This window comes from Xiphophorus maculatus, chromosome 1 (assembly GCF_002775205.1).
Source record: "Xiphophorus maculatus strain JP 163 A chromosome 1, X_maculatus-5.0-male, whole genome shotgun sequence".
Taxonomy (NCBI): Eukaryota; Metazoa; Chordata; class Actinopteri; order Cyprinodontiformes; family Poeciliidae; genus Xiphophorus; species Xiphophorus maculatus.
The window spans coordinates 17,490,652-17,517,235 of record NC_036443.1 but is presented as its reverse complement, the minus strand read 5'-3'; the positions used below and the strand labels follow the sequence as shown (position 1 = coordinate 17,517,235).

General features: G+C 38.2%; 2 protein-coding genes across 2 annotated transcripts; one reads left to right on the top strand and one right to left on the bottom strand.

The window, feature by feature from the left end:
- The first annotated feature begins 1,516 nt into the window (after positions 1-1,516).
- LOC102220295 (CTTNBP2 N-terminal-like protein) lies at positions 1,517-19,673 on the top strand. Its single transcript, XM_014473384.2, has 5 exons — positions 1,517-1,696; positions 4,958-5,065; positions 14,029-14,280; positions 14,707-14,814; positions 16,750-19,673. The coding sequence occupies exons 1-5, from the start codon at positions 1,691-1,693 to the stop codon at positions 18,022-18,024; spliced, it is 1,749 nt and encodes a 582-aa protein (XP_014328870.2). The 5' UTR covers positions 1,517-1,690; the 3' UTR covers positions 18,025-19,673.
- Positions 19,674-20,190: 517 nt separating this feature from the next.
- Positions 20,191-26,213, bottom strand: LOC102218227 (F-actin-capping protein subunit alpha-1). The gene is made up of 10 exons (XM_005811225.3): positions 26,108-26,213; positions 24,732-24,795; positions 23,840-23,891; positions 23,596-23,659; positions 23,244-23,450; positions 23,092-23,171; positions 22,891-22,969; positions 21,946-22,017; positions 21,773-21,835; positions 20,191-21,679 (listed from the first exon to the last, which is right to left on the bottom strand). The coding sequence occupies exons 1-10, from the start codon at positions 26,144-26,146 to the stop codon at positions 21,539-21,541; spliced, it is 861 nt and encodes a 286-aa protein (XP_005811282.1). The 5' UTR covers positions 26,147-26,213; the 3' UTR covers positions 20,191-21,538.
- Positions 26,214-26,584: the final 371 nt, after the last annotated feature.

Genomic DNA, 26,584 nt, shown 5'->3' with positions numbered 1-26,584 from the left:
TATTGAATGAACTTGTTTATTCAATAAAAATGAAAATGTAGTATGGTAACATTAAACATCCTTGTTTTTGTTCTCAAAAGAATTTACTTCAGTTTCCCATTTCTCTCAGTGCACAGATATTTTAGATTTAAATATATAAATTTGGTGGAAAAGAAATATGTACAAGTACAATGTGTTAACAAAAGAGAAGGAAATGATGAATTAGAGCAAATATATTATTGTTATGGGACTTCATCAGAGAGGCTGCCTCGGGGACAAAATTGTCTTTGAGGCAGGCAAAAAATGTACAATGTTGTCATCTTATTTTAAGAAAGTGTTCTTATGACCTCTATTAGTTCTTACAGAACTTTACAATTAGATTATAATAAAAACAAATAAATAATATTTGAAAAAAAATATTTTGTTATAAATACCCCAAGAATATAAGTTAAACTTATAAGTATTTACACACTATGATGATTTGAAATGCTGGGGTGATGGTTTTTTTAGCCAATAAAAAATGTGTGTCCATCATTTGGTAACACTGACCTTCACACAAACTTAACATTCTCATCTTTATTATCTATTTCAATACATAAATGCACTTCAACTTTCTTAAACCTGTGGTGCCCTTTATTCAACAGACTTTACATTTTTGAAGTCAGTGAACTATTTACAAGGGGATTACAAGGGAAAAGTATTTTATTTCAGCTTCAACTGAATAACTGCTATGGCTATATTTAGGATTACCCTTTGTACTGCAGGAGATCCCATTGCAAAACCGTCACATCCTTGTCGACACTGTGTTCTTTGTTTACAATGGACTGTGACAGCAAAAAACAAAAGAAGCGGAGGTGAACATATCATACAGTTCATTGCCTGACTTAAAAAAAAAAGAAGAACAAACCCACTTTTCTTTGACACTTGTGACAGGTGGAAAACAGATTTCAGATATGGTTTATAGACTCAGGAAAATTAGATTTATTCCGAAAAAAAAAATAATTAGAAAAACACACAAATCAATGTTGGGGAAATATTTCCAAGCGCCTCAGTGTGTGGCGCTGTGTTGTGTAGAAACTGTGTTGTGCTGCTCTTATTCGGCCGTCAAGGGGAGTTGACGCATCGTGGGCAGCTCAACTCATTCTGAGCAGGGATTTTCTTGTGTTGTGGAAGGAGTGGAGTCGGTTTGGGCGGTTTTATATGTACACAAAAATAAATGCGTTTAGATAAAAGAAAATCGCAAAAACCTTTTTGATTTTTTTTTCACTATTTTGTTTCATTATTTTTATTACTTAGATAAAATAGCCATTTTTTTACGCGCTGTTTTGTTTCCAGTTTGAAACCCCTCATCAGGACAGGTGACACATTTAAGCGTGGCTAAATTCGTTTGAAAATAATAAATAGTAGGACTATTTTACACTTGTGTGGTCAGTAATCCAACCGTTGGACGTCCCGATGAAACAAAGAGGTTTATCCCACAGGCGCGGGTACGCCCTTAGAACCGCCCCGTGGCGCGAGTCCTGACAGTTATTGGTTGGTGTGCCACTCTGCGCGCCGTTGATTGGCTTACTGCCTCGTCAATGAGAGTCTGTTGTTCACGCTGCTCGCCTGAGAGCAGGAGCGCCTGTGACAGTGGAGTGCATTGATTCATGCTGTTGTGGAGTCTCGTTTCTGGTTTTGGGAAACAATTAATGCGACCAGACAAGAGCGCATGAAGGTATGTTCACACGGTATGCCCGGGGTAAACATGGGCCTCCTATTTACTTCATACTTATAGCTTTCTTATTAACTCAAAGGCAAAAATGGATAATTGCATGTGTTGGCATCATAATGTTAATTATTTTTTCACGATGAGTGGCTTTGCAATTCAAGTAAACTTTCAAGCAATGCACTCTGGATTGCATACATGTATTTTTTCTTAATGATGTTAAATAAATTGAGCTATTACAGGATTTAATTTTTTTTCCTTTCAGTTGTAGCTATGGTAATAGTAATGGAACAATAATGATTCATTATTGATTTTGCCATTTTCACTGCAGGCTGTCGATGGATGATGGCTATTGTGTGATGTATTTGTGAGACCTGTGTCACTTTGCAATTGAACTGAATAGCACAATTTGGGAAAATAATGATAGCGCCATGTGTCAGACAAAGGCTCATGTCGGCAGGTGGATCCACTGCTCCTCAAAGAGCACAGTGATCATGTGTAAAACACAAAAACACACTCAATCATTACCAGCATGGATCCTGTCTTTTCATTTAGAATGACTAGTCCCTTAGTTAACTTTACAGCTGGAAGAAGTAAACGTAGAAACAAACTATGAATTTTATCTAGTGACAGTTTCTTCTTTCTCACTGACATTTTTTTTTCACTAAGCCATAAGTTTCTTTGAATATCTCTGATTTCTAAATGTTTACCTTAATAATATTATTGCTGTTTCTAAGTAATCTATCAGCGTCTATGCAAACTGCAAAGCTGCCACTTAAAAGCATGTGGGCTTCAAAGTGGGTCTCATAAATTTACTTCAGACTATTCCCATGGTGTGGGTATCCCTGGAATGCTGGAATGATTTTCCACGGTAGTTGATTTATAAGCCGTGATATCAGGTATCATTGCAGGGAGTTAGGACCAACAGCCACAATGCACACTAATGTTTTCACTGACTTAAAAGAATGCGATTGGGCAAGACTGGCCACCCTTGAGATACATAACAAGTTGGTAAATTAGTTCACACTCTTTTGCTTTGTTATGAATGTGCGGTGAGCCACAGAAAGCACATAGGAATTTTGGAGAGTCAGAGAATATGCTGGGAATGCTTGGTTTGAAAGTAGACTCTTGCAAACTGCATGATTGTGAGATGAAAAGGGAAGGTTTGTTAAACAATTAGGCAGATGGCTTCATAAATATTTTATTAGACTGAAAACAGAAATTAGAAAAGATCTAGTGCATGGCAAAAGTATTTAGACTATTTTAACTTTTTATAGCCACACACTGAAATGCTCTTTATTTGGGTTTTATGTGATTGACTAATAAAATGTAGCACATAATGTGTCACGGAAAGAAAGAAAACACATGGTTTTAAAGTTTTTTGAAAATAAAAATCTGGTTAAGGGTGATGGGCATTTCTATCCAAGCCCTTCAAGTCAATACTTTGTTGAAACCACATTTTGCTGCATGTTATTACAGCTGGTATTCTTTTGGTGTATTTCTCTAAAAGCTTTATTTGCAATGAAAGTTTCACCAAGTGCTATTTACAAAAAAGCACCATACAAAGTTTTTTTTTCTTAAATTTGTTCTTCTGGTCTATAGATATTCCCTTCGAGTCCAAACAGATTCAACAGCTTCCCTTTATTGTTTTAGAAAAGCATTTACACAGCATGAGGTTGGCTGGTGTTTTCAGAGTTATGTGTAGTCTTGGTTTCCTGTTAATTCTGCTCTCATCTGACCCAACCTCCTCGTTTTATGTGTTTCTTGTCTCTTTCCTACATGCCGTGTAGAGAGCTATAAGACTTCTCATGGCTGCCTTTAAACACTTACAATCTTTTCTTTAACGGCCAGATTTGTAAAGCAGACAACTAATAGTTGTCTTTTTGACATATTCTCCCACCTGAGCTATGAATCTTTCCAGCTCCTCTGGAGTTTAGCTGATTCAGCCAATTATGCTTTACTTGTTTGACCTGTCAGCTTAGATGGAAGACCACGTCTTAATAGGTTTGCACTTAAGCCATCGTCTTTCCGTTTTCTAAGTTCTTTCTTGGATTTTTTGTTTCCATAGAAAAACCCTGATTTAAACTTGTACATAATTTTATTCCCGACCTGCCTCCTTTGTTCTTTGGTGTTTTTTTATGTTTGCTCAGTAAAATTCTAAAAAAGTAATCTAATGGCCTTCACAGAACAGTTGTATAAATAGTGACAATTAATAACACACAGTTGAATCCTATTAAGGGAATTCTGGGAACATTTGCTTGAACTGTATTTTATTTAGGCGTATCCAAATAAACCAGACTGAATACATTTTCACTTTTTAGATTTTGTTTTTGTGTAAAGTTTTTCAAACAACAAATCCTTTTCCTTTTACTTCACAACTATGCACTACTTTGTGTCTGTCCGTCACATAAAATTCCAATAACATATATTCAATTAAGTAATTTTAATGTGAAAAACTTGAATACTTTTCCAACACAGTATTCAGCAGGCCTGCTTTTGATTTGGGACCCACACGTTAGACTCTTGAGTAGGAATAATGTAACTTCTGGGAATATGTAGTGCTATGTCAGTTGTTCTTGCACCATGGTGTCTTATTAAAACACAGTGTGTGGTGGGGGTGATAAGCTGATTATTATCCAGCATCGGTTATCTGACTTCACAGCTGACACGTACCTTGTCAAACATTTAATTAACACTGAAGGGAGCAGCCACATTCCAGAAATTTGAGATGACTGTTTTGGGTTTCTTACACTTTTATAGATGAGGTCAGATGCGGGATGTGTGTGTCATGTCTGGCTTCTCTGACCACACTGGACATAGCAGATGAATCACACAATACATCAGATAAAGAGCACGGTGATGCAGAGTTAAGATGATTAAAAAAGGAAGAAAAAAAAACGGTGCTGGAAATTATGAAACATTAGCCTTAAGATCTAAAGCAAATACATATTTTTGCTAACATTTGAGACAGAATAAAACAGGCAACTGTCCCCTGTCCCTGTGCAACAAAATGGGCAGATATGCTAATGGCTTCCTGTTTATAACCCGGAGCACAACACTGTGAGACCACAGATGGGACCCCCAAGTCTCATTGTAAATTACTTCTGTACCACTCACAATCAAACACACAACAAACAGGACAGTATGTGCCAGAAATCACAAATATATGTCTAAATCCCAAAGCTTTTCCCGATTTCTTGCTTTTTAAGATATATCCGAAATACTGTTATGTTTGATTATATGTTTAATTCTTGGTCTTTCTCATCTCAGGTGGAGAAGATGAACGTAGAGGCTCTAAGTCGAGCAGAGCTGCTGACTCTCCTCAGTATCCTGGAGGGAGAACTGGAGGCCCAGGATGTAGTCATACACACCCTCAGAGTGAGTTTAAAACCACAGCATCTCGCCTGCAGACAGCACCACGCCTGTTCCACATTTAAAAACCATAAGACCATAAAATATCCTGTAATGTTAGCGCCATCTAAGCAGTTCATTAAATAAAGCATCGATTAGTGCTAAAGGTTTCACTTTATTCTGCGTGAAAGAATGTGAACAAACTGGGAGGGGATGTGTAAACAGGAACCAGAGGAAACAGAGCTTAAGAGGACAATGGAGCGGGGGCCATTCTGGCTTCTAAGGCCTTTTAATCCAACAGAGCAACAGTATTATTACTGGTCAGACCAGTCTTTGGGATTTCTTTTGATGTGGATATGACCATGTGGTTTACCAATCCGTCATCAGTTATCAGGTCTCAAATATATCTTGAGAAATACATTGTTTTCACATCAGTTTTACTCTATAAAATACAAACAGAAGGTTTTGTTTAGAGTTAAGCACTTTGAACTCATTTTCTAACTATATCTAGCTCAGTTGAACCACCACGCGGCCCTCTGTAATACACAGCGTTTACGACAGGCTCATAGAGGCCAGTAATGCACTTGTTAAAACACTGTCAGCTGAGAAGGGAAGAGCCAGAAAGAGTGAACTGAGCAATTTCTCATCAGAATATTAATTTAGTTTTGTGGGTGAGTTGTGACATTTCCATGCTGGGAAAACCATCAGTATCTCACCGCAATGTGTTTCTTAAAAATAAGTGTCTTTGTTTTTATTCTCAACTTGTGATTTAGCTCGTTGCTTTAAAAAAAAAAAAAAAAAAACGCTGTTTGGCACTACCCATTGAATGGGAGTGTTATTGTCCTGTCAGCACTCGCAGTCAACTCGGTCAAATAAATCTGTGCTATTTATGGACATCTGTAGAGACTCTTAGCAGTCCCTAATGGGTGGGTACAGAAAATAATACTTACGTCACACTAACTTCATGTCAAGCAGACAGTAGAATGGACTGGGAGATATAGATTAGGTTGTAGTTTTCTTAATTTGGTTGTGTGTGTGTTTTTTTTGGCAAATACAGCCTATTTATTTTCAAACAAATTTGTCTAGTATGTAAGCAAGACAAATGTTTAGTGTTCTTTCAGCCAACTGATCAGCAGTTAAGCGCAGCAGATGAGGGAAAGATGATACTCTATGCTCCAAACTGATGGAGAAATCGCTGGTCACAGACATGTATGGTGTCTCACCAACCAGAACTTTATAAACCATCAAAGATGTTTCATAGAAAAGTTTGTGATTTTGAAACTTTGCAAAATCTTGATATAACTTGATAGCAGTAAACAGGCCCATACATGTGGCATGTTGACTCAATACCATGCTTCAGACCTTACAATAGTTGTCTTGTCTGTATCCAGCTGAGCTTGGAACGCCTTTGAATGTGACGAAAGAAGGAACATGCATGGTGCGCTTCCTTTGTGGGTAGAACTGACCCAGTCAGCATGTGAATGCTGTCAATTTGGACAGCTTAACTCGCCAAAGCACACATTACTCGGATGTAGCTCAGCAACAATCTCTGTGGCATCCGCTGATAAAGGACTGTCTCTCCAGTTGTTCCTAAACCCCTCATTCAGTTCTCTGGAGCTCTTTCACTCATGCTCAAGTGAAAGAGCGCAGCTTTCCACCAGGAACAATGCTTGTCAGTGTACGTGTCTGGTCCAATTAGCTTTCTCCATGCTGCCGGCCACTTTTCACACTCATGAGTAACGGGAGCCGTACTGAGCATGAGTGAAACTGTTAAGGAAATAAATACTTCACTTTCGATCTAAAGTTGTGATCATTGAAGTTGAAAGAGAGAACATGTCTATAGACCTTTATGGAGTATATTATCTAAAAGGCTTTGCAGCCACTATTATGAAAAAACCTAATTTCAATGGAATGGCAAAAATTCACACCAACAAAACCCACTGAAATATGAAGCATGCCGTGTTTGATACACTCACTCAGTGATACCCCTAGGACAACTGCACTGTAAAGCTGCTTTCATGTTCTCCTCCTTCCCTCACATTCAAACACAGCCACACAGTGGGGGACACTTTTCATGTTTAACCACAACCTCTCTGTTGAGTGTTTACTGAGCAGAGGATGAACTGTGTCATAGGCTCAAATGACTGACTTCCCTTGTTCCCGCTGAGGGCCCGTGCAGCAAATTGCTGCCTGGTCAAAGCCGGGGTAGTTAGTGTATAGGAAATCTCCAGGGCGAGTAGGGAAGTAAATAAACTCTATCTCTGATCACCAATTAGATGCTTGCGATGTTTGCTTATATTTTGAATGTTTTGCTGTTATGCTGCAAGCATTAACTGTAATGTTTGTCTTGAAGCAGTTCTTGACTGCTTATCTTATGTGTTCGATACAATTACATACTGCACCTGTGCAGTACACAGACCCACTTTGGTATATATATGTATTAGATTGTAGGCCTTCCACTACACAAAATACTCCAAAAACCACTGCTCCACTGCCTGCCAAAGCTAGATGTCATCACCTTTGGGACTTGTCTCTACAGATTCTCGATTGTACCGTTTCCACTTCTCATTGCTAAGGAAGCGGCTTTTCTAGAGGGAAAATTCCTGTGATCTTACACCAGGCAACTTCTGCATTCCAAGAGGTGTGGTGTATCTTTCAACTTGACAATCGTCCTTATCTGTAGAGATCTCGAGCTATTATTATCGTAGTTCAAATCCAGTGCAGAGTTTCTGCAGCTGAAAAGAAATACAAGTTAAAAGGTTAAATAACACACGTCTAGAGGTTTGTTTACATTCATAATTACCCTGTATGAATTAATTTGGAGGGGGAGAAAGGTAATGAGTTATGTGAACTATTGTCTTTTTTTGTGGCGGACTGAAAATCTAACATAAACCTTGAAGACAGTAAAAAAAATATTTTTGCAGGATTTCTCTAATTCACACAGGGTCAAAATTATACATACTTCCTTAAATAAACGCACACCCTCTTTAGTAAAGAATCTCATAGCTAAGTGCAACAAAATTACACAATTTTCATGCTTCTAGTTGGATTCTAGTTGTCCATTCTGCTGATCAGAAATTTGATGGTTACATCACATTGACTTTTCAGTGAGCATCTTTTCATTTGAGTAGAGGTCCAAAAGAGTCTGGATGAACATTAAGGGTCTTTTTCTTGTTTGAACATTCAACTACAATGTAGAGTCTTTCATCTGGCCTAAGCTGTCACCCTCAAATGGGGGTAAATTGGTTATGGTGTTCAACCAAGCTAAATCATATGATAAACTGGAAGTTACTGGAAAACCAGTGTCTCTTTCCCCAGTAAAAGGAGTTTCACATCAACAGGCGCTGAGAGGATGCTGACAAAACAGCCCTTAAAGAATCTCTTCATGCTTAGCTAAATACTGTCAGGACAAAAGGTTTTATGATCAGATGAGAAAGATTCAACTATTTCACTGCAATGATAAAACGGCTTTTTGGAGAAATTTAGCTACATTTTCTAAATCACTGTGTCCAACTCTCCCTGATAAGCATGGTGGTGGTGTTATTACTCTGTGGGGCTGGTCTACTGCTGATGTTACTGATGCATAGATGAAATAAAAGAAAAAGTCCACCAGGGCACTGGTGCTAAATAAAGGCGAATATTAGCTTTGAGTTGAATATAGCAGGCTAGATTTAGGTTTCTGTTTTGGCTCTCTCAAAGCCTTACCTCAAACAGAAAACATCATAACTTGTGTGAGACATGTGGTTATTAGAGAAAATTCACAATATAAAAGTATTTGAAGTTGTGTTGTATATTAGCCCACCACACAAATAACAGTTCAAATAAATAATTTAAAACCCCAAGTTAGTATTTTGACTGATAAATTCATGTAAGCTTCTTACTCAATTTATACCTGCACATTTGCTTTTCAGATACACACCTATGTATTTGAGGTGCATTGCTGTTTGACAGCTGAAGTAGCTTTGTTTTGTTTGGCTAAGAAACACGTTTTGTGTGGTCAACCTGTTGCTTTCGTTCTCAGCACTTTTTTTTTTGTTGTTTTTCCATATGATGTCACATCCTGTAGTCCTAAAATGTTTTGTCTATTTTTGCAGGCTGACATGTTTTCCTGACTCCAATAGAGTCAGGAAAACATGACTCTATTGAGCCTGGCAGGAGTGGGCTGTGCAGATAAGAGTGTGTACACTAAAGCTACTCAAGAGGCAAAGCCCAATTTGGACATGTTTAAAAAGAAAACCTGAGCAGAAAGTACCAACAAGGTTCACTTTTAAAGCTTTGTATGTTATGTTATGTTATGTTATGTTATGTTATGTTATGTTATGTTATGTTATGTTATGTTATGTTATGTTATGTTATGTTATGTTATGTTATGTTATGTTATGTTATGTTATGTTATGTTATGTTATGTTATGTTATGTTAGGCCTGACCTGGTGGCACCAATGCATATTATACTACAGTGACAGTTCATCAATTAGAGTAACATAAACTTAGTATGTACTCCTTATTGTGCTTATTTGTCCCAATTTTTATCTAGACCCTGATTATAAATAAATGTCCTTCTAACACTGCCATTCACAGCAAATATCTAAAAAGTTAATTTCTCATGAAGGCATACCCAGGCTACAGGTCAATGAATTGCCTCACAGTTTAATATTTGACTCCTTCTGAAGATAAACCAAAGTACTTCCTCGTTCCACCCAGTGACACTACATGTTATGCCCAAAGCAATAAGTGTTCAAAGGCTGACAACAAGCTGCTTCTCTGTTTCATCAGAAACTGTGTTTTTGAGGCAGTTAAACATTACTCGGAGATGTTTGTTTTGGTGCTTCGGGTTTATCTAAATGCCATCTGTGGTTAATGTGTGGGTGGCAGGTGCGGGGGACATGGTTTGAGTTCTAAGCACACAGCTAATTACGCTTAATAAAGGAGAGGTCTACAGTCTCAGCTCTGTCTTTCTGTAGTTTATTCAGTTTTTATTTAGAGACTTTAATCCTGTTCCCAGGCCAAGTATTGTCTAGAAGGGTAACACTTGCCCAGACAAGTTCATTTTTCTACCATTAGTTCTCAATCTCAAAGGAGTTGGAGCACTTAAGACTGAGCTTAATGGACATTTAAAAATGAAACTACGGGGCAATTTACATCGTTTTACATTTTTAGCTATGAAAGAAAGTACCAGTTATTTTTTCTAGGTTTCCTTTCAGCCATCTAAACAGGGAATTTTAGTTTCAGCAGCTAGTGTAGCTCTTCACTTTTAAGGCGGTAATTTAGTCACCTTCCTGTGAAAGATGTTATTGTTTTCACAATAGGAGTGGTAAATAATTTTCTTTTTTGAGAAAAATCTTAACCATAACAGTTATATAAGAATAGGAATATTTATGATTTAATTTCAGGTAATCAATGACTAAGGGTTTAGAAAATGTATAAAACTAGTATTGTCACAGTTTCAGAAGTTCTTTGCAAAATTATATTTTAAAACAGATATATGTAAGTTAATGTGATGTATATCAGAAGTATGGCTTGTAATGATGTTGGCATGAATAGTCAGTTTTAACTCTCAGAATTTTCTAAATGTCAAATTTTAATGTTTCTGTGTCCAAATGAGAAAATGTTTTTTATTCAGTTAAATGAATCTTTTTATATTTTTTCCCCCTTTAATAGGGAATTGAAGCTGTATGCTAAAACATGCTTAAAATGTACCATACCAGTGTATTGTATTGTAATCATAATTACAACGACTCTGTGGATGCAATACAATCGTTCAAAGGACATTATGTTTTGTATGCCATGCATTGAGCCTTATCATCCCATAACATGGGGATGATAAGGCATTCAGTCTGCAGGACTGATTCTTCCTGTCATGCACTATGACTGATCTGTTTGTCATGCACTGAGTATGGTCTCAATGTAAGAGTGGCTAGAAGCCATCGTTGAAAGAAAGCAGTGTGGCGCAGCCCAAATGTGACTCGCACAGGGAATAGTGACTAAACATGGTGGCAACATCATGCTTGGTGGATGTTTTTATTATTATTATTTATTTATTTATTTAACAGGGTCAAATAACTATTTCAAAGTTTATGTGATGACAGGCAGAACTAAATACAAGAATGTCTTGGAAGAAAACATGTTTGGAACTGCAGTAGACTTGAGGCTGATTTGCCTTTCAGCATCACAATAACTAATAAACATACAACCACACCTAGAAAAAGACCTGATTAGATCAAAGAGTAGTTATCCGCTATGATGGCCCAATCAATCTCCACACTTAAATATAATGGGGAATGTGTGGCAAGGCTTCAAATGTTGCTATGCAACCTGACTGAACTGGAATGGTTTAATAAGAGATAGCCACAAAGATGTGGCCCTTTGAAGGTGGTTCAGAATACTTATGCACACTGCACCTTTCAAATTTTTATTTGTAATGAGAAATAATTAATTAAAACTATTTAATTTTCCTTTCCCCTGAAAGCTACGTGTCACTTTGTGTCAGTCTGTCACATAAAGTTCCTATAAAAGACATTGATACTTGTGGTTGCAAAGCGACAATATCTGATAAGTTCATGAGATACAGATACTTCTGCAAGCCACGGGAGGTGTGTGAATGTCCTTTGCTCTTTGCCAGTGATAGTTGCAGCTGAGTCAGAATGAGAACTTTAGATTTGTAATTGGAGAAATGCAACCAGCACATTTTGCTGCTGGGATTTTTGTTCATGTTCACCTCTGACTTCATTATCTGACAGTCATTTCAGGAGACTTACTGGGGGAACAGGACTCTGTGGCTTAGTTCAGCATACAGAGGCCTGTTCCCCCCGAGGCTGTAGGTGACTGACAGTGTTTCCAGGTGAAAGAAATCTTCTTTTTTTTTTCCAAACACGCACCTTTTGCTGCGGGGAATCCAATAGAAGGTGACACGCTCAAGTACATTTATTAAAATTCAACATCATTCCGAATACAAAATACAGCTGTAAATTATTCACAAATAATGTGTACTTTCCCACGACTTGCTATAAGGAGCATTTGTCATCAGCTGCCGGGCAGGGATAAGAGCTTGACAACCGACAGGGTTCGCCTGTTGTGCCCTGTCATAAAGGAAAGCACACCCTGTCATTATGATCAGACCTATCCTGACAAAAAAAAAAGCCTCATGCAAGACTGGGCCTCTGCACACACTTAAAGTGCAGTGTTTAATGGTCTATTTAAAGCCTGTAGCGTAAGGCTAACCATAAAAGAACACAGTTTTGGCATTTAGCAGGTCTGTTTTAAAGTAAAATGCACATAAACATGCTGGCTTACTCACAAATTAATTAAAAGTTTTCTTGCAAAAGTTTAAACAATAAAAGAGTTGGGGCTCATGCTTTGAAGAGCACTGTATCAGATCTGGAGGTAAAGCATGATATTGTAAAAAAAAAAAAAAAGAGAGAGTACAAGTTCTGTTAAGTTGCCTTGGCATAGAGCCATAGTCTTGGTTCAAACTGAGAACAAGCCACAAATACACCATTCTCGCTCCGAGCCCTCGGGGAGTGAATGTGTGTTCAAACGGGCCAATTTCTGGAGGCACACGGGAAAAGAAGCTGACAAAAACCTGAGAAATGAGGAGGTCTGACTCAAGAACGGAGCGACATTTAGTGGTGCAATGTAAGCTTGTGGACTAGAGATTCTGCTGAAGACTGCATAAGGAGAAAATTATAGGTGTCCTGATGTCAAACGGTGTGAACTCTTCCGCCCGTGCTTTAATCACCGAGACACAAAACTGACCCCGAGTGCCCCAAGAACTCGAACCAACAAACTGTTGTGAAGCTAATGAGACCCCCTGATGACACTGTGACCAGGGTGGAGGTCAATGAGGCCCCATACTGTTTCACTTAAAACAGCTTAACATATGCGCTCTAAAGTTTAGTTTTCTATAAGACTCTTTTAGCCATAGTTTAGTGTTTGCCTTTAAACAAATGTATTTTTGGTTTGATATAATTTTGCCTCTTTTTTGTTTTTTTAGAAGCAAGTGATGTATGTGAGTAAGGAAGATGTTTAACGTCTCAGTTTGTCACCACTGCATCTCCAGGGAGGAGTTAACATCTGCCCCATGTGGGGGTTGGACAGCAGTGCCTCATCTCTTTGTGTTTAGGTTGATAGGAACGGCCATCTGCTTGCTCTCATGCTGATGATAACAGCGCCCGTCGCAGACCTCCTGAACACATATGAACACATACGAACACAAACATGCCTGCACATCTTTTTTTTCTGAGTGTGTGTCCTCCTAAAACGAAATGTAAACAAAATGTAATTTTAGGGAACCTGTGCACTGACATAGTCACTTCCCAGGATTTTCAGTAATGTACAATGAAGAGCGAGTTTGATAAAAAGATCAAACTCGCTTCAGATATAGTTTGTCACCTATATTGCAACCTGCCATTGTTAGGTTTTCTAATTATTTTTGGTAGCTGTAAACATTATTTTTAACAAGATACTCTCACAAAGATAAACTTACTATGGTGACGTCTATTTCTATTTATCTTGATTTTTCCTCATTTGCATGTTCTTATTTAAATTCCCTTTTCAGATGTGTTTATATGAATGGACCAAAACATCTCAGATATACTTTTAGAAAGAAAAAAACAACAACTTTGCAACAATAAGCCACATGGTGGCAGCTTTTGAAGTCTACCTGTCGTGGAAAAAAATTACTTTTCAGATGTAACTGAAAAGCATCAGAAAGTTAAAATCCATCAAGTCTCCACTCAGCATTGTGTCCTGTACCTCTCGTGATGTCATCAACCAAAGCACAAGTGGGAATTAACAATTTTTTCCTTTGATTTTTAAAAACATAGTCTGTTTTTGCCTCTGTTTTTATTATAATTCTATATTTGTTCATAAGAAGAAAACCCTTCTCTAGTTATATTCTTAAAAATAAACATGCTTTGTCGCACACAATTAAAGGTAAGCCCCCTCCTCGGATACTTAACTCTAATTCTACATATTTGTTGTGTGTCCTCAGGCCCAACACCGAGATGAGTTTGTCCAAGACCGCTATGGGGAGTATGACCTCAGCGATCCATTCCTGGCCCTGCAGCGGGACGAAGAAGCCGCAGAGCGCCAGACCACAATCAGGCAACCCCAAACACATCCGCTTGGCCGGGCGGTGGGCCCAAACCCTCTGGCTGTGCTGAAACTGGTCATGACTCACTGTAAGAGGATGCAGGAGAGGATGATGGGACAGTTGGCTGCTGCCGAGAGCAGACACAGGAGGGTAAATAGCAAACGATGCCCATAAGCAGTCAGTAGTTCATGTTTCAGGTTTGTGATTTGAGGTTGCAACGCGGCCAAAGTCACATAAGGCAGGAAATTTGTTCACTGAATTTATTGTGAGAATATGTAAGCTTCATGGCTTAGGGGAGGTTTTGTCTTTATTTTTACTGCAAATCGGATCTTTGTTGGAGTTATATAAATGTATAGATGGACTAAATCAGTTTGGAAAAGGATACAAACCAAGTTTAATAGTGATTAAGTATCTGGAAAATTAGTTGGTGTTTTTTTGTTTTGTTTACAACTAGGTTATTGCTCCCTGACTTTACCTGTTAATTACTTAAGGAGAATTACATCACTTTCATGCTCTTCACTAAACCTGTCTACACATTAGCTCCTAGTGTTATCACTTGTCTGTGTCATTGTTCAGATGATCACCGCTCTGGAGGAGGAGAAACAGCGGTTTGTCCAGGAATCTGCTCGGCGTGCCGACTATGTCTTTGTTCTCGAGACAGAAAGAGATAAGCTGCTGCAACAGGTGTGTGTGACATGTCAAGCTTAAAGAAAACTGTTACTATGTGAGTGCCCTGTACTGTAAAAACATCTTAAGTTCCTTGAACATTTTCAGATTTTGTCACATTGAAACTACAAAATGAAATGGATTTTTTTTCAGCTTTTTATAAGGAACAGTAACACAAAGTGGTTAGTAACTGTGAAGTGGAACGATAATGATACACTGTTAAAGTCTAAAGAGTGTGGCATGCATTTGTACTGAACCCCTTTACTCTGATGGCCTTTAGAAGTGACTTTGTTAGTAAATTTTATCCGTCAGCATCTAATATTAGCTCATATTAGCTAAATACAGTTGCTCTGTGAAGGTCGAGTTGAAGCTTTATGAGGAAACAGCCTCTATCAGGGATAGAGTAATGGAGAAGTTTAAAGCGGAGTGAGGTTTGAAACAATATAGCATCTCACATACAGTAACTATGTTCAACTAAGTGTCAAGAAACCAAGAAAGATGGAACTAAAACATTTGAAATGAACAGAAAGAGACAAAACGTCACTAGTGCATTTGTGCAAATGAGCTGATCACTTTGTTGTTCAGTGATCTTTTTTTTTGTTGATAGCAAATTCATAGTAGACATTTGATCAAAAATTCAAAGTAATTGTTTTTCAAAGGCCATGTAGGATGTGTGGCTCTAGATGAGGTTTATTTGGATGGACTGAGGGCAAAAATGGCTGCTTTGATTTTAATTGTGGTAGACCCCTGGATTTTCTCATAGATCCTCAATAAAAGTCTTTGAAGTTTGCGGCATAGTAATGTGACAAAATATGGAAAAGCTCAAGGGGTGTGAGCACTTGTGTAATACGCTGCAGATGGGAGCGTTCATTGAAGACAATTCTGTTTCTGTCTCATGTGACTGTCTGCACTGTGTGCTTTCTTTTTAAAAAATATTCTTGCTGAGATCAAAAACAAAATGAGCAGAGATGCGTCAGAGGTAGTTCCTCTGTGTAACTCAGAAGGGTGGAGAGGGCTTGGCCTTTATAAAATTTACACACGCACAGAGGCACTCTTACTGTATGCACAAGCCCATAACTGTTCCATGGGAAACAGATGAGGAAGAGACCATTGTTCAGTTGTCCAGCAGCCATGGGGCTTTATGGCCTCAGGAAACCTGAGATAATGGATGTTCACGTCTAATGCAAGGTCAGCTGGCAAACACACGCTGTGAGCGCACAATTACACAGGGGCCTTATGTAACACAGGGTCCCCTCAGTGACTTCCTTAGGCTCTCCTGCCTCTTGGTGTTTTCTTTCCTTTCAAACACATGGTTGTATTTCATCACCTTCTATTTCCTTTTAATACTCAACAAAGGTTAGAACCAGCCCATTCACCCTCTGATGACCTAAAAGCAAGTGGACTGTCCATAAACATGCCATGCAAGCAGATAATTCTTTTACAAGGCGAAACATGAACAATGACCTCCTTTCTGTGCCTCTTCGGACACTTTGATGACACATATTTCTTTTTTTTTTTTATCCTACCTCTTTATGATTCAGGTGTGGTTTGTTTATCAGAAGCATATTTAAAGAGGCCCAGGAAAAATTAGATAGAAGTAGACCTCACATTCCCACCAGAAATGTATAACTTTGTAAATGTAAAATTTTGGGTCCCTTTTAGATTATGTGTAAATTAAACTTTTTAATAGTGTAATCAGTGTCAGATAAGCCATTTAATGTTACATAAATGGTAGTACATAAACAGTAAGAGTACTAAATACAGCGATACATTTATTTTATAGCACATATAGTATGGATAGAATTAAAGATAATTTGGATTTGAAAATGTTTTGTGCCAAAAAAATACAATGAAAAGAATAAAAAAGCTTTTGTTCAAACAGCACAGTGTTGCCTCCTTGTGGCCAAAAGCGGAAGCCCCGCTCGCCTTCACATTTCTGTTTCTCTTTTCCAGCTGGAGGTGGAGCTTGCAACGGTGCAGAGGTTGGAGAAGGAACAGGCACAAGTGGTGAGCAAGGTGGAGGAGTCGCTGTCCCAGGAGCAGCAGCTCTCCTCCAGTCTGACGCTGGAGCTCCAGAAGGCCAGCAGCCAAGCTCAGGAGGAGGCACAGAAGGTCTCTCAACTCCACGTGCTGCTGCAGGAAGAGACCTGCGCCCTCGAGAAGCTCCAGCAAGTTCTTGAGTACGAGAAGAACAAGGTGGCCCAGCTGGAGGTCAAGTCGGAGTGGCAGACGGCTGAGTTTGATACTGAAAGAGAGCAGCTGAAAGCCAGACTAGAGGCAGAGGAGGAAAAGGGCAGAGAGCTTGAAAAACAAGTGAAAGAACTTAGAAAAAGGTTGGCTGAGCCTCAGGAAAGTAAAACAGAGGTAAAAGAGGCTGCGACCGAGGTGAAGGAGTCACAGGGCAAGATGGTGTCCAGTTCTGTTCAGACTGAGCTTGATGGAAAGATTACTTCAAAATCCTCTACTGTGCCAAAGGTCAATGGCCTTCAGTCTCATAAAGAGACAGAACCATTAACACATGAAGTGAAAGGGGCAGAAAATGGAGTGGACAATGGAGGTGGAATCCTTCTCCATTCCCCTATCCACCCTTTTCCTCATCCTCACTCTCCCTCCAGCACGGCCTCCTCTTCCCTCTCCTCCTCCCCCGTTTCCTCTCCAGTTCTAGCAAAGCGCCTGGGCAGCCCGGGCTTCCTTCAGTCCTACCAGGCTGGAGTCAATCAGAGATTTCAGGCCGCCAGACACAAGTTCCAGAGTCAGGCCGAGCTCGATCAGCAGCAGCAGCACTGTGGGCCTCTTTCCCCCAGAGACCTCTCTCCAACCACCTCATCCACCCCTCCTCCGCCAGAGCACAACCCGGCTAAGCAGCTGGCCCGTAGCACAGTCACTCAGGTGCTGTCCCGCTTCACCAGCCAGCAGGCCGGAGTGAAGTCCACGCCAATTAACAACTCACCATTTGGCACAGACTACCGCAATCTGGCCGCATCTCCTACAGGGGGGAGGTCGCCTTCTTCAGGGCCATTATCTCCGTGCTTTCGCTCTCCTCTCACACCTCGTTCAGAGAAGACCCATCCTCCTCCAATTCCACCTAAAAGGCCTGGCATGAGTCCAACTCCGGGTTCCCCAAATCACTCTGCTCGGACCAGCCTCTTCCCAGAGCTTACAGGGAACTGTGGGCACAACAGCAGTGGGCAGGAGGGAGCCAAGGAATCAGACCTGGTCTTATCCTAGTGCCTAATGTCCAGACCGTGCAAGCTAATTGTTGAAGAAATCAGCTACTTCAGTTTCTGATGTTAACTAAGTTTAAGACATTTAATATTAGCATTGAAAATCAAAATGCCTTGTAAAAAACGTTCATACCCTTTAAACATGTTTTCACATTATAGCTTCAACCATCAATGTGTTGTAGGTTGTAGCCATAATGTGAGATAGGCTAGTGCAAAGTAGCATTAGTGTACTAATCCTCTGAGTAAATAGTTTTCACAACCACCATTTTCTGACCTGTCTGCTGTGTTCCTTGGTCTTGGTGATGCTGTTTGTTCAGTAATATTCTGTAACAAACATCTGGGACTAATTTATTACCCAGAGGAATTCAGTTTACTAATCAGCAGAATAAAGACAAATGGTTGCACTAAATTTTATTTAGGAGTATCACAGTAAAAGGGGGTGAATGCATTATAAAAACCCACACATTTTTATATTTTCTTTGTAAAGAATAAAGTGTGAACCATGTGGTGTTTTGTCTGCTAAACAATGATGCACTACTTTGCTTTAGTCTATGACTTGAAATCTCAATACAATACACTAAGGTTTGTGGTTATAAAGTGGAAAACATGGAAAAGTTTGAAGTATGAATGTATTTTCAAGGCAGTGTATACTGGATGCATTGTTTGTTGTATTCCTACCTCAAAGGCACAACATGAGAAACAATTGGTAAACAATTACTTAAAAGAGATTGCAAATTCCTTTATTGGATTTAGTTATTTTTTATATTGCTATCATTATGTAGTTACCCTAAATGTCAAATTTCTGAATTTTATCTATGAGTTTGAGCATCAACCATCAGTAAAAAAACAAGCTTAAATTCTGACAAACAAAACGGACTGGAGTTGTGCTTGTGATTTGTTTGTTTTCACTTATGGATTTACTCGTCAAACCTTTGAAGAGTTTATTCAGAAGCGAACCCAAAATAAAGAGGATTTCTCAAATGTATGGCTAGTAGAGCATAGCAAGCATGTAGCTATTACAATTTTACAAAGACAAGAAAGGTTTTTAATGCTTTTATTGTGAGTCCCTATGCAATTTTTATGGAGATGGACCACATGTTTTTTTATTGTAAATATGTCAAGAAAATTTTCCTATGAATGAACATTTGATGCATTTATTGTTTGTGTTTACTTGTCATGAAAACACTGAGATTTGTCTTGAAAAAGGGAGAGCACATTTTGCACTGCATTGACTACACATCAACACAGTTTTTTATGAACACAGCATATCCAGGGAATGTTGAATTCTGCTCTACACAAGCTGAAAATGTTGCTTCATTATCCCTCGCAGTAAATATTTTAGATGTTCATACTTTGAAACACAATTGTGACCATTTTTACTATGTATGTATATATGTGTGTCAATTATATATAGCACTGTGTCTTGTAGAACTACACACAAGATTATTTTATTTTTATTGGCCTACCACTTTATTTTGTAACATGTTTTTATTTCAAAAGCAGTAATCAACTGAATCACGTTAGATTTGCACATTTATTTAAAGTCATATATGTACAACCTGTCTGGGGTTCTGTTCTTTTATCACTAGTAAATGCTCATATCATTAACACCCTAAGTATTCAGTGCTTTAAATAAATTGTCCATTCCTTCAAGTGATGAATCATCTGTCTTTCTTACAGTCTTTACCTAATAAAACAACGGCAGTCATACTAGCAAAGGTACTCTTAGAACTAACCTCTAGTTTGTTTGTTTTCTTTCAGAGTTGTGTATTATTTTCTTTTTCAGATTTCAGCTCATTTCACCAGTGGTATAAATGCACCAAAACCAATCAGATGGAAAAATGATGGCCGTTGACAATCACTCTCACTGTTTGCTTCAGCCTTTCCGTTCTTGGTATCATCCGTCATGGTCATGCAACTCTGTCTCAGACACAAGGCTGAACCAGTTTTAACTCAGTCATATTGCTCAATAACCAGCATCTACAGAGGCTTAGCTCTTGTTTCTGCTGCGATACCAACAACCCAAAAACACAGAAATAAAGATTAGCTGTTTATATTCAATGTGCTTTTTAAAAACTGTATTTTTTTTTTATTATCTAGTGGAAAGACATACTTTATTACCAATTGTGTTTATAACGGTGTACATTTATCAAGGAAAGATGTAAATAAATGGATTGTAAGTCAGTTTATTTGAACAGGATGGGGCAGTACAGTCTTTAACTTTGTAACTGATCGGCACACAGTTGTATTATACTGTATATTGACGTTTGAACACAGCACATAGCATAGGTAACAAGTAACTGATCGGGTGTCAGCCAACTCATAAGACATGTAGAACAGAGAATGATGTCGCCTGATAGGAGTCATGCTACATTTACAGTATATCATCTTGCCATATAGCGACTGCTTTGCATTCACTTGGCATCGACTTATACACAGCCAGAACAATGAGTGCAATGTACTAAGACTCCAACAAAAAGACAGCATATTAAAATAGAAATTTTACACACACGAGCAGGAAGATGGAGTTCTTTACCATAGGAAAGAGATTTTGGCAAATAAATTTTGGTTAATATGACGACGCTTTCCTTCGTTAAAAAACGGAAAACGATTTACAGCAAAGTTGATACCAAAAAGAGAGAACAGAGGATGTTTAGAGGATGCAGCAGAGCAGAGGTGGCTTTATCTCATTTCTGTCGTCACAACTTGCATGAACGGAGAGATAATGCATTAGTGGAGCCCAACAGAGAAAACAAGTGAACATTCCCTCAAACCTGACAGAAAAACATACAGCTGTCGGGGCACTTGTACAACAGGGCTGTGACAGGCTTTGTGCTGCATTTAAATGCTATGAATTTCATTTGGATTATGTATTACAGAGAAGCAATACTATAACCGTCTTTCTGTTCCAACGTTTCTGTTGAAATGCGACCTAACAATTTCCTTCTCTGACCATATAACAATTCCACTAGTGAAGTTGATTTTCAGTCCAATCATGCAAGGTAAACAAATGACAAGGAAAACAACCTTTCAGAAAATTTATGTTCTAGGAAAGTCAAACCCTGATATGAGATTGTGTGCTTGAATTTCGTCAGCAGCTGCTTTGTGCCGTGTGTGCAGAGAGCAGTAACTCTGAACGCAGCTCAGGATTAGTTTCACAAAGACGAATATCAGAATTTTGGAACCTGAAGCTATGGAGTTCTGTGCTTCCTTAAACAGAGAACAGGTTTTTTTTACGAAGCGGTCCTGAGCACAGCCCTGCACGGTCCGAACGCAGATAAAACAAAAAAGTAACACCGTTCTCCAAACCATGATCTTTATTGTTATTTTTGTAATACCTACACCTTCCTCCAGACATATTTGTGCCCAACTGTCTGCAAACATTGAGTTACATTTTTATTTTACTTACTTCCCCCGCATTAATATAGTTATGCTTTGGTTAGTCCTTGCGCATATATAGATGGGTTGTGGGCCCACAGGAGTGTGCATCATCCAGAGGGTCATTACCTGACCCTCTTCTAGACATTCTGCATTTCCTTGCCAATTTTGTAGCTTAAGATCTTATTCCAGTCGATCTTGGTGCGTGTGACAGGCAGCTGGCGACGCAGGGCCTTGAATGTCGTGTCAGACATGGTCTGGTAGTTTTCAATGATTGCAGTCTTAGGGCAACAAAACAAAGTACCAATATTAAAATGTTTTTTTATGATCGATCGCAATGTAGGGTCAGGTATATAAAAATATCGGATACGTACCTGGTATTCGTTTTCTGCAGTCCTAATTATGTCAATAAATTCCTTCGCAGTCTGGCTTTCACTCTGCAAGATAAAACATGAAATCATCCTGTTGTACTCTAATACTGCAGCTGAGTAAGTCATCTTAAACTGTTTGCTGATTATAAATGAAATCATACAGAACTGTCACTTACAGTCACAGGTACTGAGTTTTCAACCTCCTTATGGCTGACCAGCTGGACGTTCCCATCTTCATAATAATGCACCTGAACAAAGATATAATGCTTTATTAGGCAGGTGTTTAGGATGTTTAAATACTAGTCCATAACCTCCATAACAAAACTCCTGTTAGAGGTCTCATATCTTTTAAATACATCAACAACATTATCAATGAAATATAAGACATTTCACTAATGAAAGAAAAATAAACCTTTTGTGGTTTACACAACTTTTATGAAACTTTTCTGTCAAAACACCGGGACTGAAGTACTTTCCAGGTCATAAGGAATGGGGAGAGTAACTCCATACCACACAGGTTTACACAGTTGGTAGCTACTCTATCACTGAACTGCTTCACTCTCAGGTTTTTTAAGGATAACTACAGGAAAAACCTGCCTTCAAAAAGAAACTGATGGATATACAATGACTGAACCACAGACAGAATTAACAAGACTACACAGGTGTCAGCGTTGCACAATCAGTAGCTATGTGCTGCAGTACTTATTCCCTCATGCCACGCTGACCCCGGGTTTCAAGTTTAATCAAAAACCTGCAGGATAGTGGGTCCTGCGGAACCGGGCTGAGGACCAGTGGATCTTAGTTCGATCTGGGGGATGAATTATTCCATCTCTTGCACATTATATGGAATTACCAAAGATTTTTAGTTAGGGGCATCCAATGTAGTTTTTCTGAGAGTTTTGCTATACCACAAAAAAGTGGACAGGAGATTCAATTTATTGTTTCCATGATTGGAGTGAAATTTAGCTCAATATCCTTAAAAATATTGGTAACGTCCTGAATGAAGCAGAAAAGCAAATGTTTATGATTATTAAACATTAAATGGAAAGGAACAAAAATGTTGCAAGTCTACTTTAAATGATTTATGTAGTCCTGATCTGAAATTAGATTCCCTCACTGACCTGGATTTTCAAAACTCCAACCACATGAGCTGTGGACTGACCCAGAGTCAGCTTCCACTCTGACCTGCAACGACCATTCCTTTGTGGGAGAAAGCAGAGCATGCATTAGTTTGCAGACAACACAAAGCTACATGGTAAAGTTACTTTATTAAAACATTTGGATGTGATATTAAATATTTATTTTAAGAAAGAAAACTATACCAGAAGTTTTTGGGTTGAAACTGATGTCCCTCGATGCAGGCTATAATCGTTTGCTGACCATCAACTGTTTTCTCATACACCTGCAACATACAGATATTATAAATAGAGGTCAGGTTAAATTTTATGCAGCCCAAGGCTCTAGTGCAACGTACCGTGCAGACTCCTGTAAGGTAGTGCTCTTTGACGTAGGCACTAAGAGCAGTATCGCAAGCATCTCTCCAGCTTCTCAGAGCCCCCTCTCCATCGTATGGCTGAACGTCGCTGACCTCTTTCCTCAAGTGATCGAAGCGAAACGATAAACGGTTACGGGGATCCAAGAAACGTCCCTGACCCAAGTCACCATGCTCTGTGATCAGGACCTAAGAAAAAAAAGAGTAAATCGACAAGAATACTGAAGAACTGTCCTTATCTAACCTTAGTTAGATAAGGTTCATATCTTATCTAACTAAATGATAGAAAAGGTATAAACCTTTTCTATCATTTAGTTTTCTAAACAAAGCGTACCGGTTCTTCATATCCCTCGATTTTGGCAGGAGTAAACTGATCCATGTTGTACTGGGCAAATGACCTGGAAGAAAAGTGAACAAAAACAAAGCTGACATTAAAAAAAGTCTAAATAATTAAAGAATAGGCTTTGCACAGACTGGAAGACAACACATTTGAATTAATATACAAACCATGATGTTCACAACTTTCAAATAGATTGAATGACAATTTGCATTTCTGATGAAGGTCAAATGTTACTTACTGTGACGCCCCCTCTCTGAGGAGGTTGTCATTATTGAGAAGAAGCCGAACATCTAGAGAGACAAAGAGAAACCATTAAGTGCTTTCTAGAGGGCAAACCATTTTAAAAATGTACAATAAAAACGTATTACTAAGTTCTGAAATGATTATTACACCATCATTTTACTGTAAAAGCTTTTAGCAAGAGAAGTCCTTCAATCTGAATCTGCAGATCGGCATTCACATCGAGGCATTTTCTGACTCATCAGTATTGGGTTACTAAAGTGCTGTTAAAGACAAATGCACTTGTGTATGGAAAGCCTTTTTGCTCAAAATTAAACACTATTACTTATGAATTATTTATAAATATTCTGTTAAATAAGTGTCTCAATGAGATGAAACAAAAATATCTTAAAAAGAAACTTCTTCCTTTCTACTTTTCATTTATTCATTTAAAGATTTATTAATAATTTTTTATTCATTTCATAACAGTGTTTTATTTTGTGACACTTTATGTTGGACTTTTATTTCATTGCTTATATTTAAATGAAGTGCTGGGGATTTCACTGTGTGGCGGCTCTGGTCAGAGTGAAGCGAGCTGAGAGACTGAGGTTTAAACGAATAAATCTCAAAATAAATAAATAAAATGATTTACAAAATAAGATCCCCATTATTTTTTTCAATATCATGTTGTTTTTGTTTCACGGGGACTTTTATTTTTTTGATAAAGTGTTTATTAATTTAGTAATTATTGGTAAATAACAGCATCCATTTAGTTATTTGTGAATAAAACGGCCCTCCATATCTGTATGGTGTAATTTGAGGCACATTTTGATAAATAGTCCATTTTACTAGAGTCAGATTATTGCCAGATTGTTTTTCCTTAAAACATTCAGGACTTGCCAACTTCTTACCATTGAAGACCTCATTGAACTCTCCAGGTGGAGCATGAGTCACAAAGTTGGCCGCTATGCGGACCTGAAATCAAATAAATTAATTCATACAATTATTATATATTTGAAAATCAATAACCATGGTTAAAAAATAATAAATAACTAGTGTAAACAACCTCATAGATTCCGTGACATATTGTGAAAAAAACTGCACAAAATTTATCCTGGAATAATAATAATAAACTACAGCAGTATTTAAACTCCAAACACATTATTATTGAGATTTTTCTACTGTGCGGAATAAACTCTTTCCACTGTAGAACTCATGAACGCATTGATAAAAGTGTGCCACAACAATTTTTAATTTGAAGAATAGTACAAGCTAAATGTATTATTATCTAAAGGACAACAGTTTAACAGTGAGAATATGACATACAGTAATGAACATAACTTTTTGCCTGACTAAAATGGCTAAAAGGTCAAAAATGTAATAAACATATTGAATCAAAAGGGTATTCAATTGCACAGTAACTATAACTGAAGAGCATAAAAATCTGTGCGTTTGAGGATAATGTCTCTTCATTTCTGACATCTGTTAGACAAAGGACTTATGATAATTAAAAAAAAAAAAAAAACAATTCCAAAGTAAACGTTTGTTTAAGTTGTTTATACCTATGTAAAAACAGTAGCATCACCTTTACCTCTGTTTAACAGCGCAAAGTCAACAGACCTATGGAGTAGTTTGCTGATATTATCAGAGGAATGTCGCCTAGCTCGCTTCTTAGATGTGTTAAAATCCCCTTTGTTTGTTTTCGGACCATATATGTCGATTTACGTTACGTGGCAGAACGGCAGTTCAGACTTGCATTACCTCTTCTATGAACTTTGCCAGTCCCTGAGTTCATGTAAAGTGAAGTCCCACTGTTGCAGCTCACCCTAAGCTCAAAGTATCTATAGTGATGTCAAGCCTCGTGAAGTATTTGAGCTGCAACTGAATCTGTTTGACCCAGAAATCCACAGCAAAAGTAACGTTAGCTAATGTTAGCCGACTGAGGGGGAACTTACTTAACCCATTTTGAAAAAACATATACATATTGTGGAAACCGCAATACAGTAAGAGGAAGTACGAGTTACTGCTTCAGTAAAAGTCATGTCAGAACAGGGCGTCGGGCAGGTTAACCACCCTCAATAACACTTGATACCGCGGCTAGCCAAGCTGCTCTAGCATGGGCTAGTTAGCTAATGATCGCTTTAACACAAGTTTACAATTTCAATAAGTTTTCGGACTCTTAACATAAAATTTCTAGCCCGCGATATTTAATGCATCAAAACCTAATATCTTATTCGGCAATACAAATGAGATAAATAAACAGAAAACAAAGAATTAGCATTCAAACCTTCTCTTCATCTGACAGCGGCTCCTCAAAGTCAGCCATCTTGGCTTCCTGTAATGTAACCCCACCTACCCCAGCTGACTGACAGATTCACTGCAGCGGCTATCATCGATTACCTGCAGAAAAGGGCTTCCCAATATTTAGATTTCGTTTAAACAAATGCGTATGCATCTTTGTCTATAACTTTATAAGCAGGGTGGAGCAACATTTTAAACTGTAAATGAAAACTAGATCGACATCAAGAGATAGCGATGTTCATTCTTGTCTTCTTTCCTGTTCGACAAAATAAAAGAAGTTCGATGTGCCGTGTTACTTGTAGATTTATTTTTATGCTACAATCTAAAATCGTAGTATGTCGTAAACATAAATAATAAAAAGAAATTAAAAAAAAATAGTATTATTTTTGGGAACTGGATCCTTGAACTTGTTTTATGCAAGGTTTCTGGTACGTTTGCGCTGGAGAGTAGATATACAAGACTA

Bases quoted from the DNA above. Each gene is read 5' to 3' on its own strand.
- LOC102220295 (XM_014473384.2), top strand. The intron at 14,281-14,706 runs GTAAATAGCAAA...GTCATTGTTCAG, and splicing joins CCGAGAGCAGACACAGGAGG to ATGATCACCGCTCTGGAGGA. The intron at 14,815-16,749 runs GTGTGTGTGACA...TCTCTTTTCCAG, and splicing joins GAGATAAGCTGCTGCAACAG to CTGGAGGTGGAGCTTGCAAC.
- LOC102218227 (XM_005811225.3), bottom strand. From the start codon at position 26,146: ATGGCTGACTTTGAGGAGCCGCTGTCAGATGAAGAGAAG. The intron at 23,660-23,839 runs GTAAGTAACATT...CTTTTCTTCCAG, and splicing joins CTCAGAGAGGGGGCGTCACA to GTCATTTGCCCAGTACAACA. The intron at 22,970-23,091 runs GTATAGTTTTCT...TCTCCCACAAAG, and splicing joins TTTCAACCCAAAAACTTCTG to GAATGGTCGTTGCAGGTCAG.